The following is a 22,500-nucleotide window of genomic DNA, read 5'->3' on the forward strand; positions in this document are numbered from 1 at the left end:
TGATCGGTATGTGATGTGTTGTTGCAGCTGAAACAGACTGTGTTCACTGTGCAAACACAGCATTGCTGGCACTCCTGGTTTCACTTAATCTTTGACACAAAGGCACTGGCATGTGGCTGGGCTCTCAGACAGATTCAGTGACAGAGGGAGAGAGAGAGAGAGAGAGAGAGAGAGAGAGAGAGAGAGAGAGAGAGAGAGAGAGAGAGAGATAGCGAGAGAGGTGGGTGGGTGGGTTTATGTACATAAATAGCGGGATAATTGTTTGAAAAGGCCTCAGATTTTAAAGCATTTACATTTTTTTTTTCTGTTTCATGCCATCTTAGACAGGAAGATTACCTTTTTAGGTATTTCTGTTGGCCTTGAACGTCACAGTGACGGTTATTAGGATTTCCTGAAGCAAACACTCTGACTGATTCCAATGCCTTTGCTCTGGTCACCTCAGGACCTTATTCTGGGTTGCAGTGCACATGGAGGTCCACAGTGCTGCCAGTCTGGATGGATGATTTATTTGCCTGCCATCCTATAATTACCCTCTGGCTAGATGGGAGGGCCTCTCTGAGATTATAGTTTGTCTTTGCAGTAAAATAGAAAAGAAAAGAAAAGCCTAGGACACTTAAAACGATTTGGCGGTAAGCTCTTTTGAGGGATCTTTTGATGTTTTATCAAGCACTTAAAAAAATAATTGGAAATATAGTCACGATCGCTGTAGTGATGGAAATGGCAAAGCAGATTTGTAGGATTTTTTTCTTTCAAATTGGTGTTTTGACTTTTGGTCTTAATTATTGTACTTTTGCTTGTTGTTCGTACTAAAACGTTACCTTCTGGCACCGCAGACAGTTTTGTTTTTGCAAAGTTCAGATTAGTATCGAATAAATATTTTCAAATCAAATGAATAGTTCCTGTGTTTTTCTTTTTTGGACATGGCTCGAGGCCATAACTTTGAGTCCAAAATGAAAAAGCGGAGACCCCTCATCAGACTTTGACAGGATTTCTGCTGACAACAGTCACGGCTAATCACAAGCCTCTTGGCAGGGGAAATGCATTAGTTCTCGCTAGATATTCCACCACCTAATATTCTTTTAATTGACTTCAGAGAAAGTGTATCAAGACGTGCCGATGAAGTTACAAATTGGCTAAAGCAGCGCACTCGGAGAGCCAGATCTCCTCGTTGCTTTTGCTTTGGTTTGTTGTACTTTCTGCTGCTCCGCATAATGACGAGAGTGGAAGATTTCAATTACTCCGAGAAAGTCAAGGAGGTTGTTGAAGTTTGAGAAATACAACACGGGCTAGTTGCTATGCGGAGATTGCGCCCATTTGGAGAATGTAATTAAATTGGTTTGGCTGCTTGCCAGTGAAAAAAAATAAAAAAAATACATTCCCTTTTTCTCATTTCAAATGATAATGTATAGAGTGTTTTGCTGAAAAATACCTGGAGGGAACACTAGCTGTTGAATATTTGTAATACAGCGTGCACTGTGCAGTTGAAATGAGTTTTGAGATGAGTTATCCCTTGTGGTTTCCCCTTTGACATTCAAAGGTATGCAGCTTTTGAACCATGGATTTACTGTAATCTATTTTTTTTATATTATTGATGTGTGGTTGAGTTATAAACTGTAAATTGGCTTCTCTGCCATTTCACTGGCTGTGCCAGATATCAGAAACCACAAGGCCGTGGTGCATAAGCAGACTGTGTAACACCGTTTGGTTTATATAGTCACATGTAAACCACAGTTGTTGGTTCTTCTCTACATATGAAAGTGTACAAGACTGCTGTTTACCATATAGAGTGTGTGAATCTCTCACCGGCTCCTTTGCCCCCCCTCGAGGTAACCAATCCATACTGAGACATGTAACCAACTGTTCTAATTTGAAAGTAATGACCGGCTGAATTATTTGCCTGAACACACACACACACACACACACACACACACACACACACACACACACACACACACACACACACACACACACACACACACACACACACACACACACACACACACACACACACACACACACACACACACACACACACACAGTACTCAGAATTATCCCTCCAGTATCTGTTATTGGATTGATACGATGACTGAAACAAAGATGTTCACATTTTAACAAAGACATGCATTGCTATTCACCATAACAGATAAACAGATAACGTATTAGGAAAACCTACTTATCACTTCCTTCCCTTGAAGCTGTGCAGAGTGCAACAGTAATTGACATTTGAGGTTGTTTTGACTCTCACAAAGTACAAAGTGATCTTCCTCTTCGTGGAATGACCTCAGAGCAGTATGAACCACAAGAAAGACAACAAACGTTCTCAGATTTGCCGTCGATATTTGGGGGAAATTGTATCTATCTTTCGAAGAGAACTTTTCATGTTTTTATTTACCTAGCATCTTGAAGGTTGAATGAATACAAACAGTAATGTCTGACCCGTCACAACAGCCTGAAAACGCCTGGACAATTGTGTTACGAGAGAAGTAGAGAGAGAGTGAGTGAGAAAGAGGAACCAGTAGATAAAGTGTGAACCATAAACATGAGCCGTTCGCTTGTTGTTGTGTGTTTTGTCGTGCAGTATTAAAAAAAAAAGAAAATCCAGCTGCCTCTGATCCGCTGTCGCCTGATCTGCAAATGGATGGAGCTGCCCAGCCGAGCCTTTCCCAACCAAATCAGCCTGGCATGACGTTATAATAGCTTTTCCTTGTATGTGTCCTGTCAAATCAACTTAGTCTCCTCGGGTGCTATTTTAGTGCTATTCACACAGTCGATAAGAGGAAACTACAAGTCTGCTTGTTGCCGCTTGTCCCCCCAGAGAGAGAACACACAGAAATACACTTGTATGTCCGGCACTGTGATGTCATCATTACACCATCACACTGTTGGATAGATAGAGCACCTTGAAACCAGATCCAAGGAGCGAGAGAGGGAGAGAGAGAGAGATGCTGAGATCATGAGCTAATTAGCGGGGTCTACCGCTATTGCGCAAATGGCTTTTTGCGGGTTGGTGGGTGCTGAAGCGTGCATATGTGTGTGTGTGTGTGTGTGTGTGTGTGATTTTCAGACAGAAGCTTAATCCAACGAGCACATGACAAAAGCCTGCTAAGTGAATCAAAAAGCTGTGTATCAGTGGAAACAAGGCCCCTCATCCTCCTCAATGGAGCTGCATAGATATAGACGAGAACGGGCACAGACAGACACATGCCAATACACCCTCAGGAGTATTGATTGTGTGCCATAAGGCTTTCATGTGTCTCTGCTGCCTATGTTGAATGTAAACTCACATCTCAATAAGCCATAGGATTTTTTTTTCTATTTTATTTTTTTAAATGTTGTATAGTACCGAGTGTGTGCCTTGCCAGATTGGTTGAACGTGAAAAGATGTGAGTAAAGGTTTGTGTGTGAGAGAGATAGGCCCAGACTTAGGGATATGCTGTTATAGGCTACTGTAAGCTGTAAAAGGATGTAGGTTTTTACTATTACAGCCCTGTTCTTGTGCAAGGAACTAGAACATAGAAATTTGACAGAGAGGAAGAGGAGATGCAGAGAAAAGAAAAGAAACAATAGAAAATGAATAGAAAATGAATAGAATAGAATAGAATAGAATAGAATAGAATAGAATAGAATAGAATAGAATAGAATAGAATAGAATAGAATAGAATAGAATAGATGAATACCACACATTAGCTTGGACACATTTCACATGTGCTCTTGCAGGCATGCATGTGCTGAGAGGAAAGGGCAGCTCTCACTTTCATTCGTGCTCATGCAACTGCTCACACTCTTATTTTCATTACCGCGGAGTGAAAGCTGTCCAACATATCAGTGTTCCTACCACAGTGCGATCACATGGTAGTGAGTTCTCACAACCAAACTGCAGTAAAGGCTGTTTGTCAGTGCAGTCCTAAACAAGCTGTTTGAGCGTTCATTTTGGGCAATTAAAACATTTAGTTATTGTTACAAGCCAAGTCTGTTGCTATGTTAGTTGATAACCACAACTGATGTAATTATTTGATTTATTGATTCGGTGATCAACAACACATGATTTGCCAACAATTTTGATAACTGATGAGTAGTAGTTTCAGCCATATAATAAGCAGGCAATGACACACATTTACTTTAGTAGGTTCTCAAGTGTGAGGACTAGGACAAAACAAGCACCTCAAAGGTTGTTTTTTTTCAAACATTTGGTGACATGCTAATATTAATCCACAGAATAATCCATACATTCGAAAATGCATTGTTATTTTTATTAAATTAAACCTTAATTTTCATCCTTAAACAAAACTAATGGACTATCGTTTGGCGAATAAATGCAAACCATGCATCCGTCCTGTCCTCTAAAGCTCTTATAGCTTTTCATTTTATTTTAGTACTTAAATGATCAGTGCTGTCCAGTTTTCTACACCCTACTTCCAGCTTTTCTCTTTTTACAAAAAATATTTCTGCTTTTGTCTACACTATAAAGAGAGTACACTCTTTCTGCTGTGGGGTCAGGACTTGATACGGCAGCTTTAATCCATAGCTTGATTTGTGTACTGTATATGCGTTGAGAGGATTTTCATTTTCTTGACTTTACAATTAAACAATATGTTGCTGTATTCAGGCTTGTTTGGGGTATTTGGAAACCACTATCGCTACACAAGCAACAAAGCAGCACAAAGGCTAAGCGGGTGTCACCGAGGTGACAAATGAGCTAATTGGGGATTAACGGTTAATAACTGAAGGAGGTGAGACAAGTGCTGAGCCCCTTCCCGGTGCCAAAGTCTGCAGCGCTATTTATTTCTTCTCGGTTAGGCTCGCCACTGTTTCTCACCTGCCACCCTTATGTTTTTCTATCTCCCTAGATTCCCATCCTCTTTGTCTCACTCTGTTGGATTTCTATTCTCTCCGTTCTCTAACCCTCTTTTTTATTCTCTCTCTCTCTCCCTCCCTCCCTTTCTCTCTCCCTCCCTCTCTCTCTCTCTCTCTCTCTCTCTCTCTCTCTGGCTGATTCTCATCAGCCTGTATTACTTGCAAATGCAGAACTAAGTGGCTGTGACAACATTCTCAGATGCTCCAGCTGCCACAGATTTATTGAGTTATTAAAGTAATGTACTGTGATTAAAAATGCTAATTTTCCCTAAATTGTATGCCAGCTTACAAGTTTTTTTTTTTTTTTTTTTTTTTTTTCAGAAGCTGATTTAATTACATGGAAAATGAAACAAGGGCCGATGATTCAATCTTCGCAGCCAATTGCCTCTCCATACAAAAATGAATTACCTCATAAAAACAGAGTTATTGTTTGGGCTACAAAATAGGAAAATGACAGTTGAATTCCCCTTGATTGAATAATCAGAGCTTGGCTGTGGTGAGCACAAATGCTTCTATTTAAACCCTACATCTATTAAGTTAGCTTGTATTTTGTTTGAATGTTATCCCAGCAATCTTACCTCAGGCCATCTGTGATGCACTGGATTGCATAGAAATAGTTTTAAATCTTTATCTTGCTGGTGAAGTGAGCCACTCAGTACACGTAGGTTGGTTCTGGTTTTATATTCAAAGCATGGATTTTATATGAAGAGGGGGTGGGGGGGGAGGGGGGGGGGGCGGGGGGGTAAAGTTTCCCTCTCCAATAATATTCTGAAGTGTGTCCTCTTGTGTTCTGAATAATTTCCTTTTTCCCCTGGGGGATTTGTTCGGTATGCTTTCCTTGGCTCATTTTGGCCCCTCATTATGCATTCATGTATTCATGCATTGTTTATATAATGCGCAACACTGCAGCTCCATTGGACGAATCTCAGTCGTTTGGGACAACGTTGTGTATTGATACGTAAATGGAAAACATTTCTTTGAATTCAGTATCATTTCTTTCCTTTACTTCAAGCAGTCAGTTTTTCCTGCTACTTCTTTTTTTGTCAGAATATGCAAGGCCCCCTTTACGAACATCACTGGAATTGAATCAGCCACTCACTGAAGAAGTCATTTTCCTTTGAATAATGAGATAGAACTTTCCTCCCTTGATCACTTGATATTTGCAAAGCACTTATGCCGAGCTGCATATAGCACCGTGATTCACCGTTATTCCAGCCCACGAAAAAAAAATCTCTATGACCAGAACAGCTTTAGATAATATGGTTTGGATCCCCTCCAGATTTCTCAGTGCTACTGCTACAGATCCTTACCATCACTTTACAGCACTATACCCGGGCCACTCCTGTGTAGGTGAGAAAGATTTGTGACCATGTTGTATGTCTTTTTATTTCCGTAAAAAGGTTGACTTCATATGGAGTTGTATAGCAGAGTTTAGACGCTCCGGCCTCCCAGGTGTCCTAGACATAACAGAGGCTTGTCAGCTCAGTGGCTGGGCTCTAAATGGGTCACTCTCCTTGATATCACACAGCTCCTTCACAATGACCCCACTGTTCTCCTGATATTACAGCGCGCCAGGTGGCTCACTGTGAAAGTCCTGGCCAGACCAATATGTGCTGTTTGTGAGTATAGTCAGTCAGTCAGTCAGTCAAAAAAAATATGGACATGCACACGTGGGACTGTTGACTGCGGAGATGTTTTTTATTCAAGGTATGGAAGTGGTTTCAATGCACAGGCTTTGGAACAGAGTGAATAGAGAAAAGCTTACTGATCTTACTGAAAGCACTCTTTTTCTTCCATTACATGATTCCATGTTGCAAAACCTTTGATGTGGGGGGAAAATGCCTTTTTTATTGATTGGCTATTCAACTCGTACAGACAGGCATGCATATAGAGCACTGTATGCATGCCTGTATGTAACATAACATGCTATACGGGGAGCTCTGCTGCAGAGAAAAGGGAGAGGGTAAAAAAAGGGGTGGGTATGGCAGTTCAGTGATTTCTGATTTATGGTTTGATTACAGTCTTTCCATCCTGCTGCATGTGCCTGCATCACGTGAACTTTTTTCTTATATGAGCTAGTGGTGCAGCAAGCTCCAACTCGTTCTTCCCCTCATCAAAACTGCTAACACACACACACACACACACACACACACACACACACACACACACACACACACACACACACACACAGCAGTAGGATGGTATTCATGGTATTCAGGCGCACACGCACAGATACACAACTGATTGAGAGATAAAATGGAGAAGGGCTCTTTTAGTCAGCTGAGCAGTCTACCCTCCAGCAGCCTGGCAACCGTTCAATACCATTTACCTCCTACTGGGAAATAATATTGATATTCATAAATGTACCCGGTAAAGGGACAAAAAAAAAAGAAAAAGAGATACAATAGCCAGTCTGAGCACAGGTGTCTGCCGACTTGGGTTCATGATATTCCATTCATCAGAGTGAATGTTGGGCTGTGATTTTACAGCCAATGTGAAGCTGGAGCTAAGCACTCTTGATAGAGAATGTCAATGCTGCCATTTTGTAAGAAAAGTAGCCTTGAGATTTTAGACAATAGGCCTCTTTCTCACCTTTGGCTGGCTGGATGTCTTCTACTGAGAGCCCTCCACTCCTTCCATAGTGGAGGAGTGATCAGACCTTGGCAAGAGAAAGGAAAAAACATTGTAGTGAAGTGCGCTCCCTTTATGTGCCATTAGTGTTTTTAACCAGCATCGATCCACCTGCATTTAAACCATGTGGCTGTATGAATAGGATGAAAGCTGCGCTGAAAGAGCCAGTCGCTGATATCATGTCTCCCCAAGACATTCACTGCTGCCATTCATTCTTCTCCTCAGGCCTCTTTCTACTTTGAATTCTCTAACTGCACATTCTGTACCATTGACTCCGGAGCCTTGTTGTGAGTGAAGTAGTACATTCTAGTTCACATTGTCACTCAGCCTGGACACAAACCGCTTCAGGATAGTCGAGAAACCAGTAGAACATCTATAGGTCCTGATTCATAACTTTGGTGGGACGGTTCCAACTGTGAAAATTGGCTACAACATTGTAGCGCCGAAAGGTTGAGAGCTAGAGTTTATTAATTGAATAGAGTTCATTTCATGGGTTGCTTTATATAACATAATAGAAAATAGATAATTCACATCATTTCGTCAAAATTGTCATTACCAAAAAAGAGGGGTTTTAAAAAAAAGGCTATTGTTCTGTAATGATAGCACCTCCTACTTTGGTGTTCTCCTGAGCATGTCAATTTTTCGTTCCGACCAACACTGTTGATGTTATTGGTTGTTTGATGATAGGCCTACGTGTGGGTCGGCACTAAATCTAATTTGTAATATCACTATCCAACTCGGGGGGCAATAACTATGACCAGTTTGTTTAGCGCCACCTGGGATTTGAGCACTCATTACTCATTACTTTGTGACTCCGTCTGCACAGCCCTTGACTTTGCTGCGAGTTTTGATAATGTGGTCATTTTTACAATAAACACAACTGGACACATGAAATACAGCTAACCCTAGCTTGACCTTGCTCATTTGTATAGTGCAGAATAAACACAATATTGAGTGCACAGTACTTGCTGATGACTCATCCGGTGTTGAAATTACATGAACAAAAAGCAACGATAGGAATAAATGCTAGCTTACAGTAGCCTAGCTTGCTAGCTCTTTCCATGTTAACTACAAACTTGTTGTTGCCCTAAATGTTAAATGTTTAAGTGGGACCAAAGTCTTGCTAACCGAACATAACAAACACACCACCCGGGCTTGTTGAAAAAGGGCAAAATGATCAACAATGTAAGGTCACACAATGGAATGTCGTTCTCTAGTCTAGTCAGTAGCACATCAAAGAAGTTTAGGGTGCGTCTTCTAGCAATGCCAGCCCTTAAATGTCAGTCAACAACTTCCAACAAACAATCAGCAAATCATTTGCAATATGTCCAAAAATGTCTAATCCTCTGCTGTAGAAGGGAAAAATATACCAGCAGTACCAATAGTTTATACGAATAGTGAAGCGAATATAAATTGCAGTATGACTTTAAGGTTAATCATTTTAGGTAGTCACAAATTAAAATCAAAATTCGCTTTTCATTTATTTAAATGAACGGAAAAGTATTCAATTAATATAAGAGCACCATTTATGTTAAACTTTTTTTTCCGTTTCTTTTTGAAGCCTAAAACATCAAACTGCTTATGGTTTTGTGGATAAGCCCATCGTACGTATAGGTCGACCTGACAGCTAAGACAGCACAGAGTGGACGTGATTGTCTCAGAGTGGCAGCACTCAGAAAGATCTCAAATTAACACCCAGTGAAAGCTTATGTTTAACACCTGTGAACAGCAGAGAAAAGGCCAACCAGAATGACAGGTTACCCCGGCAGCGGCTCAAGCATCGGCAGGTACATTTGAATGTGAACGGCCCCCGACTGAAAGGTTATGACCCTTAAAGAGGAGGGGGGTGATTTGAGCGAGGCGTGCGGCGGGGAGAAATGTCAGAGTGAGAATGGCAGGAAATATGTTAGTGACAAGGAAAAAGCTGCCCCTGGTATTCTAGAGGCACGATGAGTAAAAATAGGGCATTGGGCAAGAAGGCAGGAAACCAGCAGAGCGAGGCCTCTAGTAGGAATTTCTTCTGGGGAGGAGAGATAAGGGACTTAACTCCCTCCTGTCTGGGCCAGCCGACTTAAAAAAACGTGCGACACGCGATCACTGATCACTTATGTAGAGATGGACGGACCAAGAGATTGAAGAATTTAATAAATTATTTGAGCACTGAGTGGTTTGTGTCTGCATGTGTGTGTGTGTGTGTGTGTGTGTGTGTGTGTGTTTTTTTTTCTGATGACTTGTCAGTTATTGAGCATCAGCAGGACTTTTTAATTAGGTCAAGCCTTGTGATGGAAACCAAAGATCATACACACATGAGGACTCTCACGCAGACACACAGCCATGCACACAAATATAAACCAAACACACACACACACACACACACACACACACACACGCAAGGACCTCTCACGAATACACACAGCCATGCACACAAATATGAACGACAAACACACACACACACACACACACACACAGACACACACACACATGCAAACACACACACGTGCACACACACACACACACGCGCAAGTTGAGGTAATGGCTAAGGAGTGGAAAGTACCGTGTGCGAGAGTCTGAGGTTCCTCAGGTTAAAGAGTGGAAGTTAGACAATAAACAGTGGCCTTATCAGACTCTGGGCAGAGCTTCCAACCTGATAGCCCAACATATCACTCTGACTATTGCAAACAAATATGACCTCTATACACCACTTGCCTCAGCCCAATCACTCCTGTGAATAAGCTATTTTGATAGAAAGGACTCGCAGTGGCAAGGTTGTCTCTGATTTTTACACTACTTTTGTCAACACAAGCCTCAACAACCCGTTTGTTCTTCACTGTCATTTTGCCACATTACACTGGTCATGTGACATTATTTGATTTGCCCCTAGTTACAGTAAGTGGCATCACTGACATCAATGTTCAGGCCTTGGAGGAATGTGAGATCGATGCCCGGAGGTGATTATCATATTACATTAATTTGTACGATGGCGTGGCAGTTGTTGAGGTGATAGGGCGTTCACTGACACCACTACACTGTTGACAGCCTGACCACTTGTTATAAAACTGTGGGTGGTTCAGGAGTTCCCGATCTTGTGCTCAGTCAGAACTTGCCAAAAATCTACTCTAGAGGCTAAAAATAAATGCACGACAACAAAACATTTGCATCAACAATAGAGGCCACTGAATAATGTTTGTGAATTGTTTTTGAGTGATTTATTCCGGCACTGAGAGTTAAAAGGATCCCTAGAAACTTAGATCCCAATGATAATTTTTTTTTCCTAAAGAGGGATTTTTGCTACATTTCTGTGAGTAGGAAATTGAGTTTGAATTGAGTTGATTGAATTCTGATTATAAGCTACTGTATACTGTAAAATTAAACAGTGACTTCCGGACACTGGAACAACTATGCTTCATCATCTCTGACCTAGTTGTGCTACTCATTTTATATATACTGTATGCAGTATGTTACAAATGGTCTGCCACTTAAAAATGTTAAATTACCACCGCGAGAAGGCAGCATGGAGATTTGGAATAATACACAAGTTGGAAGCTAAAGAGCAGCGTGTAATTTATGAATTTTTTGGGGGGAAAACAGAATTTCTGCAGCACTCTGACAGAATAGTGGCTCTGTATGAAAAATGCTCCATGATAATTAGAGTTGAAAGGCAGAAGTGCTTCTTGCATTGACGATAGGAACAGCGTTGCATAAGCGTCCTCATGTGTCCTTGTTGTGTCCAGTTGCTTTCATATTGAGGACACTGTATAGCATTTCCTTGATATTTGTAATTTTGCCAATAGATGACAATAACCTAAATACCTGTCGGATTTCTGCCAATACATTTTTCTGTGCGCTTCTTAACCGCACTCTATCTTTGCGATCCCATTTCATCCTCACCCCTTTCTTCTCGTTCTCGCGATACACCCCCTTCCTTTTCCTTCCCTCACTCTCTCATGGTCACTCTCTTAAGTGATTGCTACATTTCATCTCACGGTAAATCGCCAGTCAGCCCGGTGAGCCATCATTATGCAAATGATGGGGCCATTCAATTTCAGTTGGTCGGAAAGGGAGAATTTCTAATTAGGGTGAGGCCCAGCACTCAAGATGGAGAGAAAGATGTGAAGGCAGAGAGAGAGAGAAAGAGAGAGAGAGAGAGGACTGGAAGAGCAGAAGTATCCATCCACGAAATCAACACCTGCATTACAATTATACTCTTCAGTTGGCTGCAAGTCTCCTGCCTTCTGCTCTTCCAATTTTAATTTAATTATTTTTTTCTTTCCCATCCAGTTAATGTTAAGGACTTGTACTGCCTTCGTAGATTTCTTGGGAAAAAAAGGATCTATATGAAATGTTTATGGTAGAGGCTAGATTTACGATGTTTTCACTGTGGGAACGTTGAAAAGCACTATACTGTATACACACACAAAAAAAAACGTGTACTCATATTGATTTTAAACTGTTCATGGTTCTGTGGTGAGCAAAGTTCTCAAATTAGCAAATTGTCAGTTTCACATGGGGAGGGGAAAAAGGGTAACTTAGTGTAAACTATAAATATCCACCCCTTGACTCATGTGCTACTCGTGTCATTACAACACTGTCTCATCGTTTTTCGGCGAGTCATACATGGAGAGTATTTAGGGGGGGGTTTCGTACTTAGCATCTACATCTGAATCATTTTGCATTGCCTAACATGTTGTAGGAATTTCCTCTTGTCTCTTGTTTTTTGAGTGCCATCAAGTTTCAAGTCCTGTCAGACCAAGTCTTAAGTGAAGTGTTTGAGTGCCTGAGGGACATTCACAGTCAAGTTACAAGTCAAGTTATCAGTCACACACTACATTTGAAGAATCCAAACAATTATGATTTTTTTTTCCTTTTTTAAATTTGATTTTCAATAAAACAAGGATGATACATTGTATAGTTAGGTGGACTACATGCAGGCTTAAGGTGTACAAAGGTTGGGTATTTTTATATTTAAAATGTTTCCCCTCTGGATCAATAAATTATCTCTGAATGTGGCTATTTGCAGTAGACTTGTTTGTTCCTCTGGTTGTGAAAGCCTTTGCCAATTAATTCTCTAATCACCCGGAATTTTCGTTCATATGCACTGACATGTTAAGCAAAACAAAAATTCAGTTCTATAAATTAATATTGAATATTCGATTTAATGTATAAAGACATTTCAAACGCATTATTTTTACATTTTTCCGCCTCTATTCCTTACAGCCCATCTCTTACATCACTTACAGTAAATGATAAAAGCAGCTTTGGTATCTGGAGACTTAACATGATGAATGCAATTAGTATATTTGCGGCATGTGCAGTTTTTAATCCCAAATGATTTTTCAAGATGTCGCGCTGCTGTCAAACCGGTCCTGTACTGTGCCGCACGCTTATTTTGATGGAGCATCTTTTTTTCCTTCCCATCACTGTAATGACGTATTAGGTCTGTTTCTGTGTGTGTGTGTGTGTGTGTGTGTGTGTGTGTGTGTGTGTGTGTGTGTGTGTGCTTGTGTGTGTTTTGTATTATTATTCTTTCAGCAGCCCAGAGGGACAATATGTTTCCTGCAGGGAGAAAAAAAAGTCAAGAAAAAAAAAATCTCGGTCTTCATCTTGATTAAGTGACTGTGCTCAATTTAGAGGGTTGTTTGCATACGCAGGGTGTTTGTGTCTTTCTCTGTGTATTAGCGTTTAGTTAACAGTCATTTAGGGGTTTGATTTATGCCTCCGTTCCTTTTTACTCTCGGCATCACACACTGTCCACTCTGTCTTTGTGTGACCATGTGTGTGTGGGTGTCAGGACACACACTCGTTTTGACTTTTTCGCACATCCACACATTTCTGTACATGTGTAGGTGTGGGAATGTGTTGGGTATCAACCATACATTCACACGCAGGCACGAACACACACACACCCATGCACACACAGGCGCACACACACACATGCACACACACACACACACACACACACACACACACACACACACACACACACACACACACACACACACACACACACACACACACACACACACACACACACACACACACACACACAGAGGATTCAGCTTAGATCAGCAGCTCACCCTAGGCTGTCAAATATTCTGTCAGCGCAGCCCAAGAATCACAATTGGACTCTTTGGGAGGCATTAATTCAAAGCACCGTAACAATGCTCTCTGAAACCAAATCAAGTGCCTGTAGTCAGCATATCAACTCTCAACTAACTCTCTCTCTCTATCTCTATCTTCCTATCTCCATCACTCTCTCTCTCTCCCTCTCTCTCTCTCTCTCTCTTCTTGCATCCTCTATCGCGTTCACTCTCCCTACTCCGTCTTCTATGCCTTGTCTTTTCCTGTCCCCACACACTCACACTCACACGCACACGCACACGCACACGCACACGCACACACACACACGCACACAAACACACACACACACACACACACGCACACGCACACACACACACACGTGCACAGCCTATCTCTCTTCCTCCGAAGTGTGATTGAACTTCTAAATATGTTGCTAAAGCTGACTTACTGTAAAAGATTTCCTGGCACAGAGGGTGACTTCCTCTGCAGCTCGTATCTTGTAAAAAGTCACTTCAAAATTCTCTGTAAGGATGTTCAGAATTTTTTGGAGGTGGAGTGACATTTTTTCAATTATTTGGTTCTGCCATTCTTCAATATATAAGTTTAGTGCAATTGCCATCACACACAAAGGTAGATTTATTTTGTCCCAAAAAGTCTAAAATCTAGAAATATTCAACTCACATCAAGTTGAAACAGAGATAGGCAGCATGCTTTCACGTCTTCACAAACTGTTATCAGAGAATGATTGTTGTCCTTTTACAGAAAATGTATGGCTACTCAATCGTCAAAATTGCTGCTAATTGTTAATGCACTGTTGCTAATCACCTCATCATTTCAGCACTGTTTCTTTTCATGCCTTTCTATCAGCGTCACTGTGTCGCTTTTAAACCCTCATAATGCAGCACAGATGGTGTTATTTGCTAAGTTCTGTTATAGGAAACGGGAGAATTTTTTTATCAGAGTCTCAGAATTCATCATGAAATTACAGGACACATTCGAGATCCCTCTGCTCTCCCAAACCATTCACAATTTGTTAGGGAATTATCCTCTTCTGCTTCTGCCTGTATTAAAAATATTCCATCATTTGCGTGTACCTAACAAAGTGAAGAAAAGAAAATATCCCCCGTTTTTTTAGTATTATCTAAATTCTTCTCCCAAGCATCTGTTTTCTGTTGGTAATATACACTAATAGTCCTGGCCACACACAGCTGGCTCTAACTGTCACTTGTTGGTTGTAAGTTGTGTTGTTGCAACACAGTGTTGTTTTGCCTTCAGGAAACGGCCTCATAAAAAAAAGATGAGGGGCTCTGAAAAAGAAAAATATATAGAAATGAAATGAAAAGTTTATTTTCTTCATCTGTATCTGAGAGAGCGAGGGCAGCAACTGCACTTTATTAATGTGCTCCATCTGACTCTCTTTTGTGTCAAACATAACACACGCAGGTGTATGTGTGTGTGTGTGTGTGTGTGTGTGAGTGTGTGTGTGTGTGTGTGTGTGTGTGTGTGTGTGTGTGTGTGTGTGTGTGTGTGTGTGTGTGAGGATTGAGAAAGTGACAAAAACGAGAGCGGGCACATTTTTTCCAGTACGTTATAGAGGTCCTTGTGGCATCTTTAAAACCACTGTGAGATAAGAGATATAATTCATGAACTGAGTGCTTGTCTCTGACATTCAGCTTCAGTGCAGATGAAGCTTGATTATGATTCGTTTTTCATTTCATTTGAACTGAATCTCTTCAGCTTTTAATGTTGCACTTTGATGTATCCTACCACCCACTGTACATGTCTGCTCATTGGATCAAAAATCTTTAACTACATCAATATTCCATTTCCCTGTTTTGAGAGTTCAAAAAGCAATGTTTAATCCACTCAATAGTCCACTCGGCCAAGTTTTTGGCCCACTTTTAGACAGCCCTGTTGAACTTCCTATCCGCCTACCTGAAAAACATGCAGTCCGGCTCTACATTGTTGTTCCATCATAGATACGGCATCTGCTTTCTGTGACAGCCCTCTCTAGCTGCAGGTAGAGAAACACACTAAGTCAAGTTAGGAAGAACAAGAAAGTAGTATTGGAAGAGAAAGGAGAGCGGCACAGTGCCGGAAAAGTTTGGGAAGCCAAAACTGTGTTGCAGATGCACAACCCTCCACTTTCGCTATTCATTTTGAGTTTCTTAAAAATAGCAAACATCAGCAGTCGAGTTTCGAGAAATGCAGCACCTGTGGTTAGAGCCAAGGTTAGGGTTAGGGTTAAAAAGAACTATACCACACCATGTTGATGAAGTGAGAATTATAGATGTTCCATCACCACCACACCTACAGTACAAAACATGGTGGATCACAATCACAAAGGAAAATGTGATCTCCTCACCCTCACTTTTACGTTTACAGTGTGAAACAATGTGAAGCGTGTGTACAGTATATTTGAATTTGAACACCTTATGTGAATGTCTTAAAATAGAAGACCCTGCTGAGAATAAGAGAGGCTGATGTGAAAATAAATAAATAAAACATCTTTAGCTTGATATATTGTGCTCACTTTTAAGCTACAATCTATGTAAACTATGGGAAACATATTAACCGAAAATAAGTTGTGAGGAGGTGAAGGAACGAGCCCAAAGAAGAGGGTGTTAGGAGAACACTATAAGGCAAGGTTGTGATAAATCAAATTTAAAATTATAGCAATACTATTAGATAAATCGGTCGTTCCCACCTTAGGAGTACAAGAACGCGTAATTACATACATTTGCACTTGACTTTACAGCAGGAATGGATGGAGGGTCTCTGTAAAAAGCTGTGGTGGTCAGCTATAAATAGCCCCATCTCAAACGCCTGTGTTGCCTGGTTATTCCCAGTGGTGTGATCAGTAGTTTGAGTGTCAGTGGCCCGAGGCAGGTAGCCCCCGGGTTCATGTCCTGGTTATGGTCGAGCTGTTTAGGCCTCAGTAGACAGCTCTTTCACACACACACACACACACACACACACACACAAGCATGCATGCACACACGTACGCACGCATGCACACACACACACGCACGCACGCACGCACGCACACGCACACACACACACACACACACACACACACACACACACACACACACATTTACAGTATATGTCAAACTGTTATGTCCAACATGCATCAATATGTTTTTATCTAAATCAGGTCTGTAGCTTCCAGCCAATAGTAATCAATGCTTCGAATTGATTTGCTGCATTACACAAGTACTACAGTCCAAACCCATTTCTATACCAACACATTAAGCCATATATCAATTCAAGCTATTTCTCCTTTCGTATATACAGTATATACTGTATATAAAGCTTGTCTGGTTATTGATATTGTTAAAGTCCGTCCTTCCCTTTGAAATATACAAAACTTAAATGTGTCTGCGAGGTCTATAGGTCCCTGCAAAGTAATGTTAGTTTCATGTACTTAATAAACCTAATTTGTCATTATAAAACTCTGGCATCATTGTAGTGCATTCTGTACACCCTCCCAAACTGAACTGGAAATTCAGTTGAGACAAATTCCTGATTAAATAAAAACCCTAAGCTAAGAAGTATGTCCAGTATATCCAATGCCTCAATGATCTGTTGTCAAATGAAATGATATCACATTCAGAGCAAAGCTTATGAGGGGAAATTATTCATCATATTGCAATATGCAAACCAGTGTTGCACCGTGCAGTTGGTTTTGCCTCAGACCTAAAGTCTCTAAAAACCACTGAAAAGGTGATTCATACTCTGTTACTGACTGTTAGACCACCACAGTGAGAGGAACCACACTGATATTATGTAATATGTTAATGCAACAGAATTGACAGCATAATGTATTTTTACCAGATTAAATATCAAGAACAACAGGGAGCAGAATTGAACGAGGTAAGAGCAGTATGGCTGTTTGGAATGAGGCTAATGTTTTGAATTATTGATCCCCCGATGTCAGTGTGCATGCATTGTTGAGTGCATACTGTACATACAGTGTAGGCAACTGTCTCCATTATGTATAAATACAGTATGTACAGACACGATTGTGTGCGTGCATACATTACTGTACTGCACTACTGTATATACCATAGATGGGTGATAGGGTTTCTCCATAAGCCGAGGCCTTGCATTCCTCTCATCGGTGGGGTCTGATGTGTGTGCAAGCCTTTCAGCTAATCTGGGAAGAATGTCGGCCGTAGACACACATGTGTTCCATTAGGTTCAGATCTGCGTAAATAATAACACATGCAACAGCTATAACGTTACAGGTAACTATACCCCCTCAGCTGTGCCTTTGGCTTTACAGTGCAAACCCTGCACACATAAAAAAGGCAAAGCCAACGCTGATATGTAATGAGTGGATATAGCGCAGTGCCTACTGTGCTTCAGGCTGCCGATTTGGAGAAAAAACAACAATATGATGAATATTTATTAGATAATAGAGCTTGACATATAACAGATTGTATGGGATACTGAGTATAATACAAATATAAATAAATATATCAGAAGTTATCCCTTTCCTTTCATATATAACATACCGTAAACTTTTTTGTTGTTGTAATTTATTAAAAATAAATCTATGATACATTTTGGGTAAATTAAATCCGACACTTACATAATAGGTGTTAATAAAAAAGCTCATCTAAGTGAATAACCATTTTCAACACAATCTGGAACTGTGTAATCGCTAACACGTGAATGTTTACACAATCATAAAAAACATGTCACATGGCAGGGTTCGTGGGAGAAAAAAAGAAGAAGCATATCGCAGCCCCAACTTGTATCCTATTGTTAGTGGTTCTACAATCCAGACGCCCGTCATTGGCTCTATGTGTTTATTGTCTGCTATAGGCCTGTAGTGATTGGCTCTCCCTTTGCCGAGCGACAGGACAATGTTTGCTTTTGCTGTCTGCCTGGGGGAAGTCCCCTCATGCTCCTCGAACAGGGGGCCCGGCAACTACAGCGAGCCACCCATTCAAAGTTCAGAGGATGCCAGCCAGCCAGCCTACTCTTCCTGGTGTGGTGCAGCATCTTCCTGTGGCTGCTGCACACACACACACACACACACACACACACACACACACACACACACACACACACACACACGCACACGCACACGCACACGCACACGCACACGCACACGCACACACACACACACACAAGTTAGTTAGGAAAAAAACTGCGAGCAACTTACAGTGTTATTTATTCATGTATTTGCCTCTTTACTTTTGTCTCAGAGCGGATTACAGCAGCCGTGAGTGAGCAAACAAAGTGAACTCTGCCTTCTGCCTCTATTTTGGTCAGAACTACAGTGTGGGTGTGCGGGATTTAAAAAAAAAAAGAAAGAAAGAAAGAAAGAAAGAAAGAAGAAGAAGAAGTGGTTAGACTCAATTCGGTGTAAGCATAGAAAAAAGGTGGTAAACGGCTGGCAGCTTTTATTTTTGTATGGTAGAAGTATCACACAAAACCCCCAAAGCAAAGCCAGCCAGAAAGTGAAAGTGTCTGATGTGAGGACTGGAAGACTTAAAGAAAAGGTGTCAGAGAACAAGTGTAGAGAACAATGCTCGGTGGTGCACTTGCAAAACTGTTTTGTGTGAGCCAGCAAAAGGAAATGTGAGGAGTTTTTTGGGGCTGTTGCTGTTCTGGGTGCCAGCACTCCTAATGAGTCTGTCAGGGCCATTTAGCGCCAAGCCCAGCGCTGGTTGTGTCCCCCTCCAGGCTGCAGACAGCTGTTATTAGCCCCCGTAATGGCATGCCACAGGGCCAGATTAGCCTGGCACACTGGAGCAATATCAAACATTCACTTACTGTGTGGCTGGCCTTCCTCCGCTGGCCAAAATAAAGCAGCTATTTCTGCGAGGGCATTCTTTCTTTTTTTTACGTAGCGGTCCTGGCAAGCCACCTAACAAGCCGCAAGATGAAAAAAAGTCTCCATTGAGAGATGCAATTAGTGTACAGTAGCTCCTCTCTGGAAGGACCAAAGAGACAGGAAAATGTCTGACTATAGAGGACTGTATGCAAAAGGCCAAAATACATACCGGCTCAATGTTGCGGTTTATGCATTATAGTTCATTTGGTTTCATCATGTCAGATCTGCTGCATATAGAAATCAATGTACATTTGAGTATTGGTTTGAGTGTATGTGTTTGTGGGTTATTAGAGGTTGTTGGTGGTCAGGAGGACGGTGCAGCACCGAGGAAAGTTGTAAATGAGCGATCTCATTTAATAACGCTGCGTCATCATTATGCGAACCATATCGACAAGATGGCCACTGCTGTCTACTCATCTGTTTTTCACCTTTCATAATGAGCGCAGGAATTCAAACTCTTACACAGCGAATCTCTCTCTCTCTCTCTCTGCCTCGGGGGATAGCCTGCATTGTATACAGTCTGTGATGTGGCTGCACCATTAGATCAGCATACTGTCCGTTAGTGTACACCGTTCTGCCCATAGGGTATTAATCATGCCCTTTCAGCCTGTGATTTTCCTGAATATGTTTCAGGCAAGGCATGATACATAAGCTTTTGAATAAATTGCCTGTGGTTTTCACTGCGTGGTAATCACTATGCATTTAGGCCCATAAGCGCAGACTGCAAAGGTGTGTTTATGGCGGTTCCACTGTATACAGCTGGGGCCTGCTATGCTCATGTGTGCTCTGGATGCGTGTTTGCCTGCACCATGTGACGGACTAGAAGTGAAAAGGCAAGGCCAGCTTTGGTTGCTTCAGGGATGGTTTTTTTCACAAGATTTAAAATTGTAGTCAAATAGTTCATGTCTCCATCCCATGCCATGCCCTTGCATGTATTTGTGTCTGTGTGGTAAGATGTACTGTATGTGTGTGTGTGTGTGTGTGTGTGTGTGTGTGTGTGTGTGTGTGTGTGTGTGTGTGTGTGTTGATGAGGTGACAGAATGAATGCTAAAACCGAGAAGGGGAAACAGAGTGAAGCAAGTATAAGGGACAGTGCAGGAGAGAGATCATAGGAAATGTGTTCTAGATTCCTGCGCTGTTATTTTTCCTCTCCCACAATAATCTACATCACATCCTCATTAGCAGACTGTTTGTTTCAAGTGTAGCACAGCCATTAAGCATTGTGCACAGCAGGCAGCCGCCATTGTCATTTCAAAGCATGAATTCATTTTTTATCCTCTTACTTAGGAAGAAACTGTTTCCATATCACCAAGCAGCTGCATTTGTTCTAACAAGAGGCCACGTGAAGAAGCTAAAATAGACTCTCCAAAACACCTGAAAGAAAAAAAGGCTCATTTTATTAATGAACACACACAATAGGTTATCACAAATCAGAAGACAGAAATGGCACGCAAACTGTCGACCAGCTGTTGCCCATGAGAGATGTTAATGTTAGAGCAGCGACAGAATATCAAGGGATCCCAGAGGTGCAGTGGGATGTGTGTAGTGGAGAGTGGAAAGAGGAGAGAGATAAAGAAAAAGGAGGGAGATGGAGATAGAGAGAAAGTGAGATTTGAAGTGAATCCTGGGATGTCCCCCCCGCTGTGGCTGTGGGCCACTGTGTGAACCCCACTGAGCTGCGACGCCTTTTCCCTGGCAGGGTCTGCTTGTTGCAAATCATTAGCTTTCCAACTACTGAGGTTTTTTTTGCCACCCATCCTCCAGGTTGTGATATACAGCTACAAAGCCACATGGAGAAGCACAGGGAGGAGCTGGCAGAGCTTAGAAGAACCCACCACACTCTAATTATCATCATCTATGAAACATATAGAAAAGAATAAGTGAGTAGAGCACAGTGCATGCAGGGCACAGGAACCGTGCCTACCAAACACAACAGCTTAGTTCCATTAGTGCCGCTCCCGAGCCAACCTTTATCCAGTTATTATGTGTGGTACATCACCATGAGGTGATGTGATGTAACATGGCAGCCAATGTGCGGGCTCTCCCACTATGTTGGACGTTTATGAAAACTAACAATCTAATGCCAACACTTACTTAATGAGCAGCATGGGGAGAGCTGCGGTGTGATTTTATTTTATTCCAGTGACGGAAGAGTTTCATCCATGTTATGTTTCACGCTGACTTTTCAGTAAAAAAACGAAAGACAAATGTACTTAAAATCTCTCTCTCTCTCTCTCTCTCTCCCTCTCTCTCTTCTTGCAGAGATACGTTGCTACAGATCGAGGTGTGAGGCTCTACAGTTCCCTGCCCATGCGCCCAAACCCTGACGGCAAGAGACTGCCCTCTACTGGGGTAAGACTAATCCCCCTCCTCCCCCCAACCCACCCCTCTCCCACCCTACACCCAATGGCCTGGCCCATACCTGTAGGCCTACGGTATTACCCTTAACCATACATCCAAATTTCAGACTTTTTCCATCATAAATCAGGAAACAGTGCAACCCAAAGTTGAACTGTGATTTACACTGACCATCTTCCTTAACTACCATGACTTCTTCTGCATTCTTTAACCTCACATCACACCCTCCACCACCACTACTAATCACCTCATAGGCTCTTCCCACACTCACTCTGTTAGACCAGCTCAGTCCCCCTCCAACTCAAGCCATCATTGTCCACCGCAAGGCTCCCAATAAAGCACCCATGTGACTTGGTGGTTTGTGTGGTATCTGCCTGGTATAGCTTCTGCTTTTTTTCTGCAGCTGATAAGCAAAACCAACCGTCTCACACTGTATGTACTGTGTTCATCTATAGGAAAGGCATAACCACAATGGTTCCGATCAGTACATGTGGCAAGTAAAAACCTTTTCGGGGGGATTTTCACTTCACTTACTGTATACACACAGTATGGTGTTGTATAGCGGCTGTATTTGGATGTAAAGGTAAAATGTTCAACAATTTTATCACTTAATTGTTCACAAGGACCATTAGATCAAAAGGAAAGTATGAAGTATATTGAAGTTGCGGCACATGCAATAGTTTGACTTTGAGCAACTGCTAGAACAGTAAGTCAACTTTGTTTGTGAC

General features: G+C 41.6%; 1 protein-coding gene across 1 annotated transcript in view; it reads left to right on the forward strand.

Moving 5' to 3' along the window:
* Positions 1-22,500, forward strand: part of LOC307249946 (TOX high mobility group box family member 2-like) — a 92,402-nt gene that overhangs the window by 10,375 nt on the left and 59,527 nt on the right. The window contains exon 2 of the mRNA XM_080026852.1: positions 21,677-21,766. Within this exon, the coding sequence (XP_079882978.1) occupies positions 21,677-21,766 (90 nt within the window). The remainder of the gene's footprint in view (positions 1-21,676; positions 21,767-22,500) is intronic.

The sequence above is a fragment of the Ammodytes marinus genome (genome assembly GCF_949987685.1).
Source record: "Ammodytes marinus genome assembly, chromosome: 4".
NCBI classification, from domain to species: domain Eukaryota; kingdom Metazoa; phylum Chordata; class Actinopteri; order Uranoscopiformes; family Ammodytidae; genus Ammodytes; species Ammodytes marinus.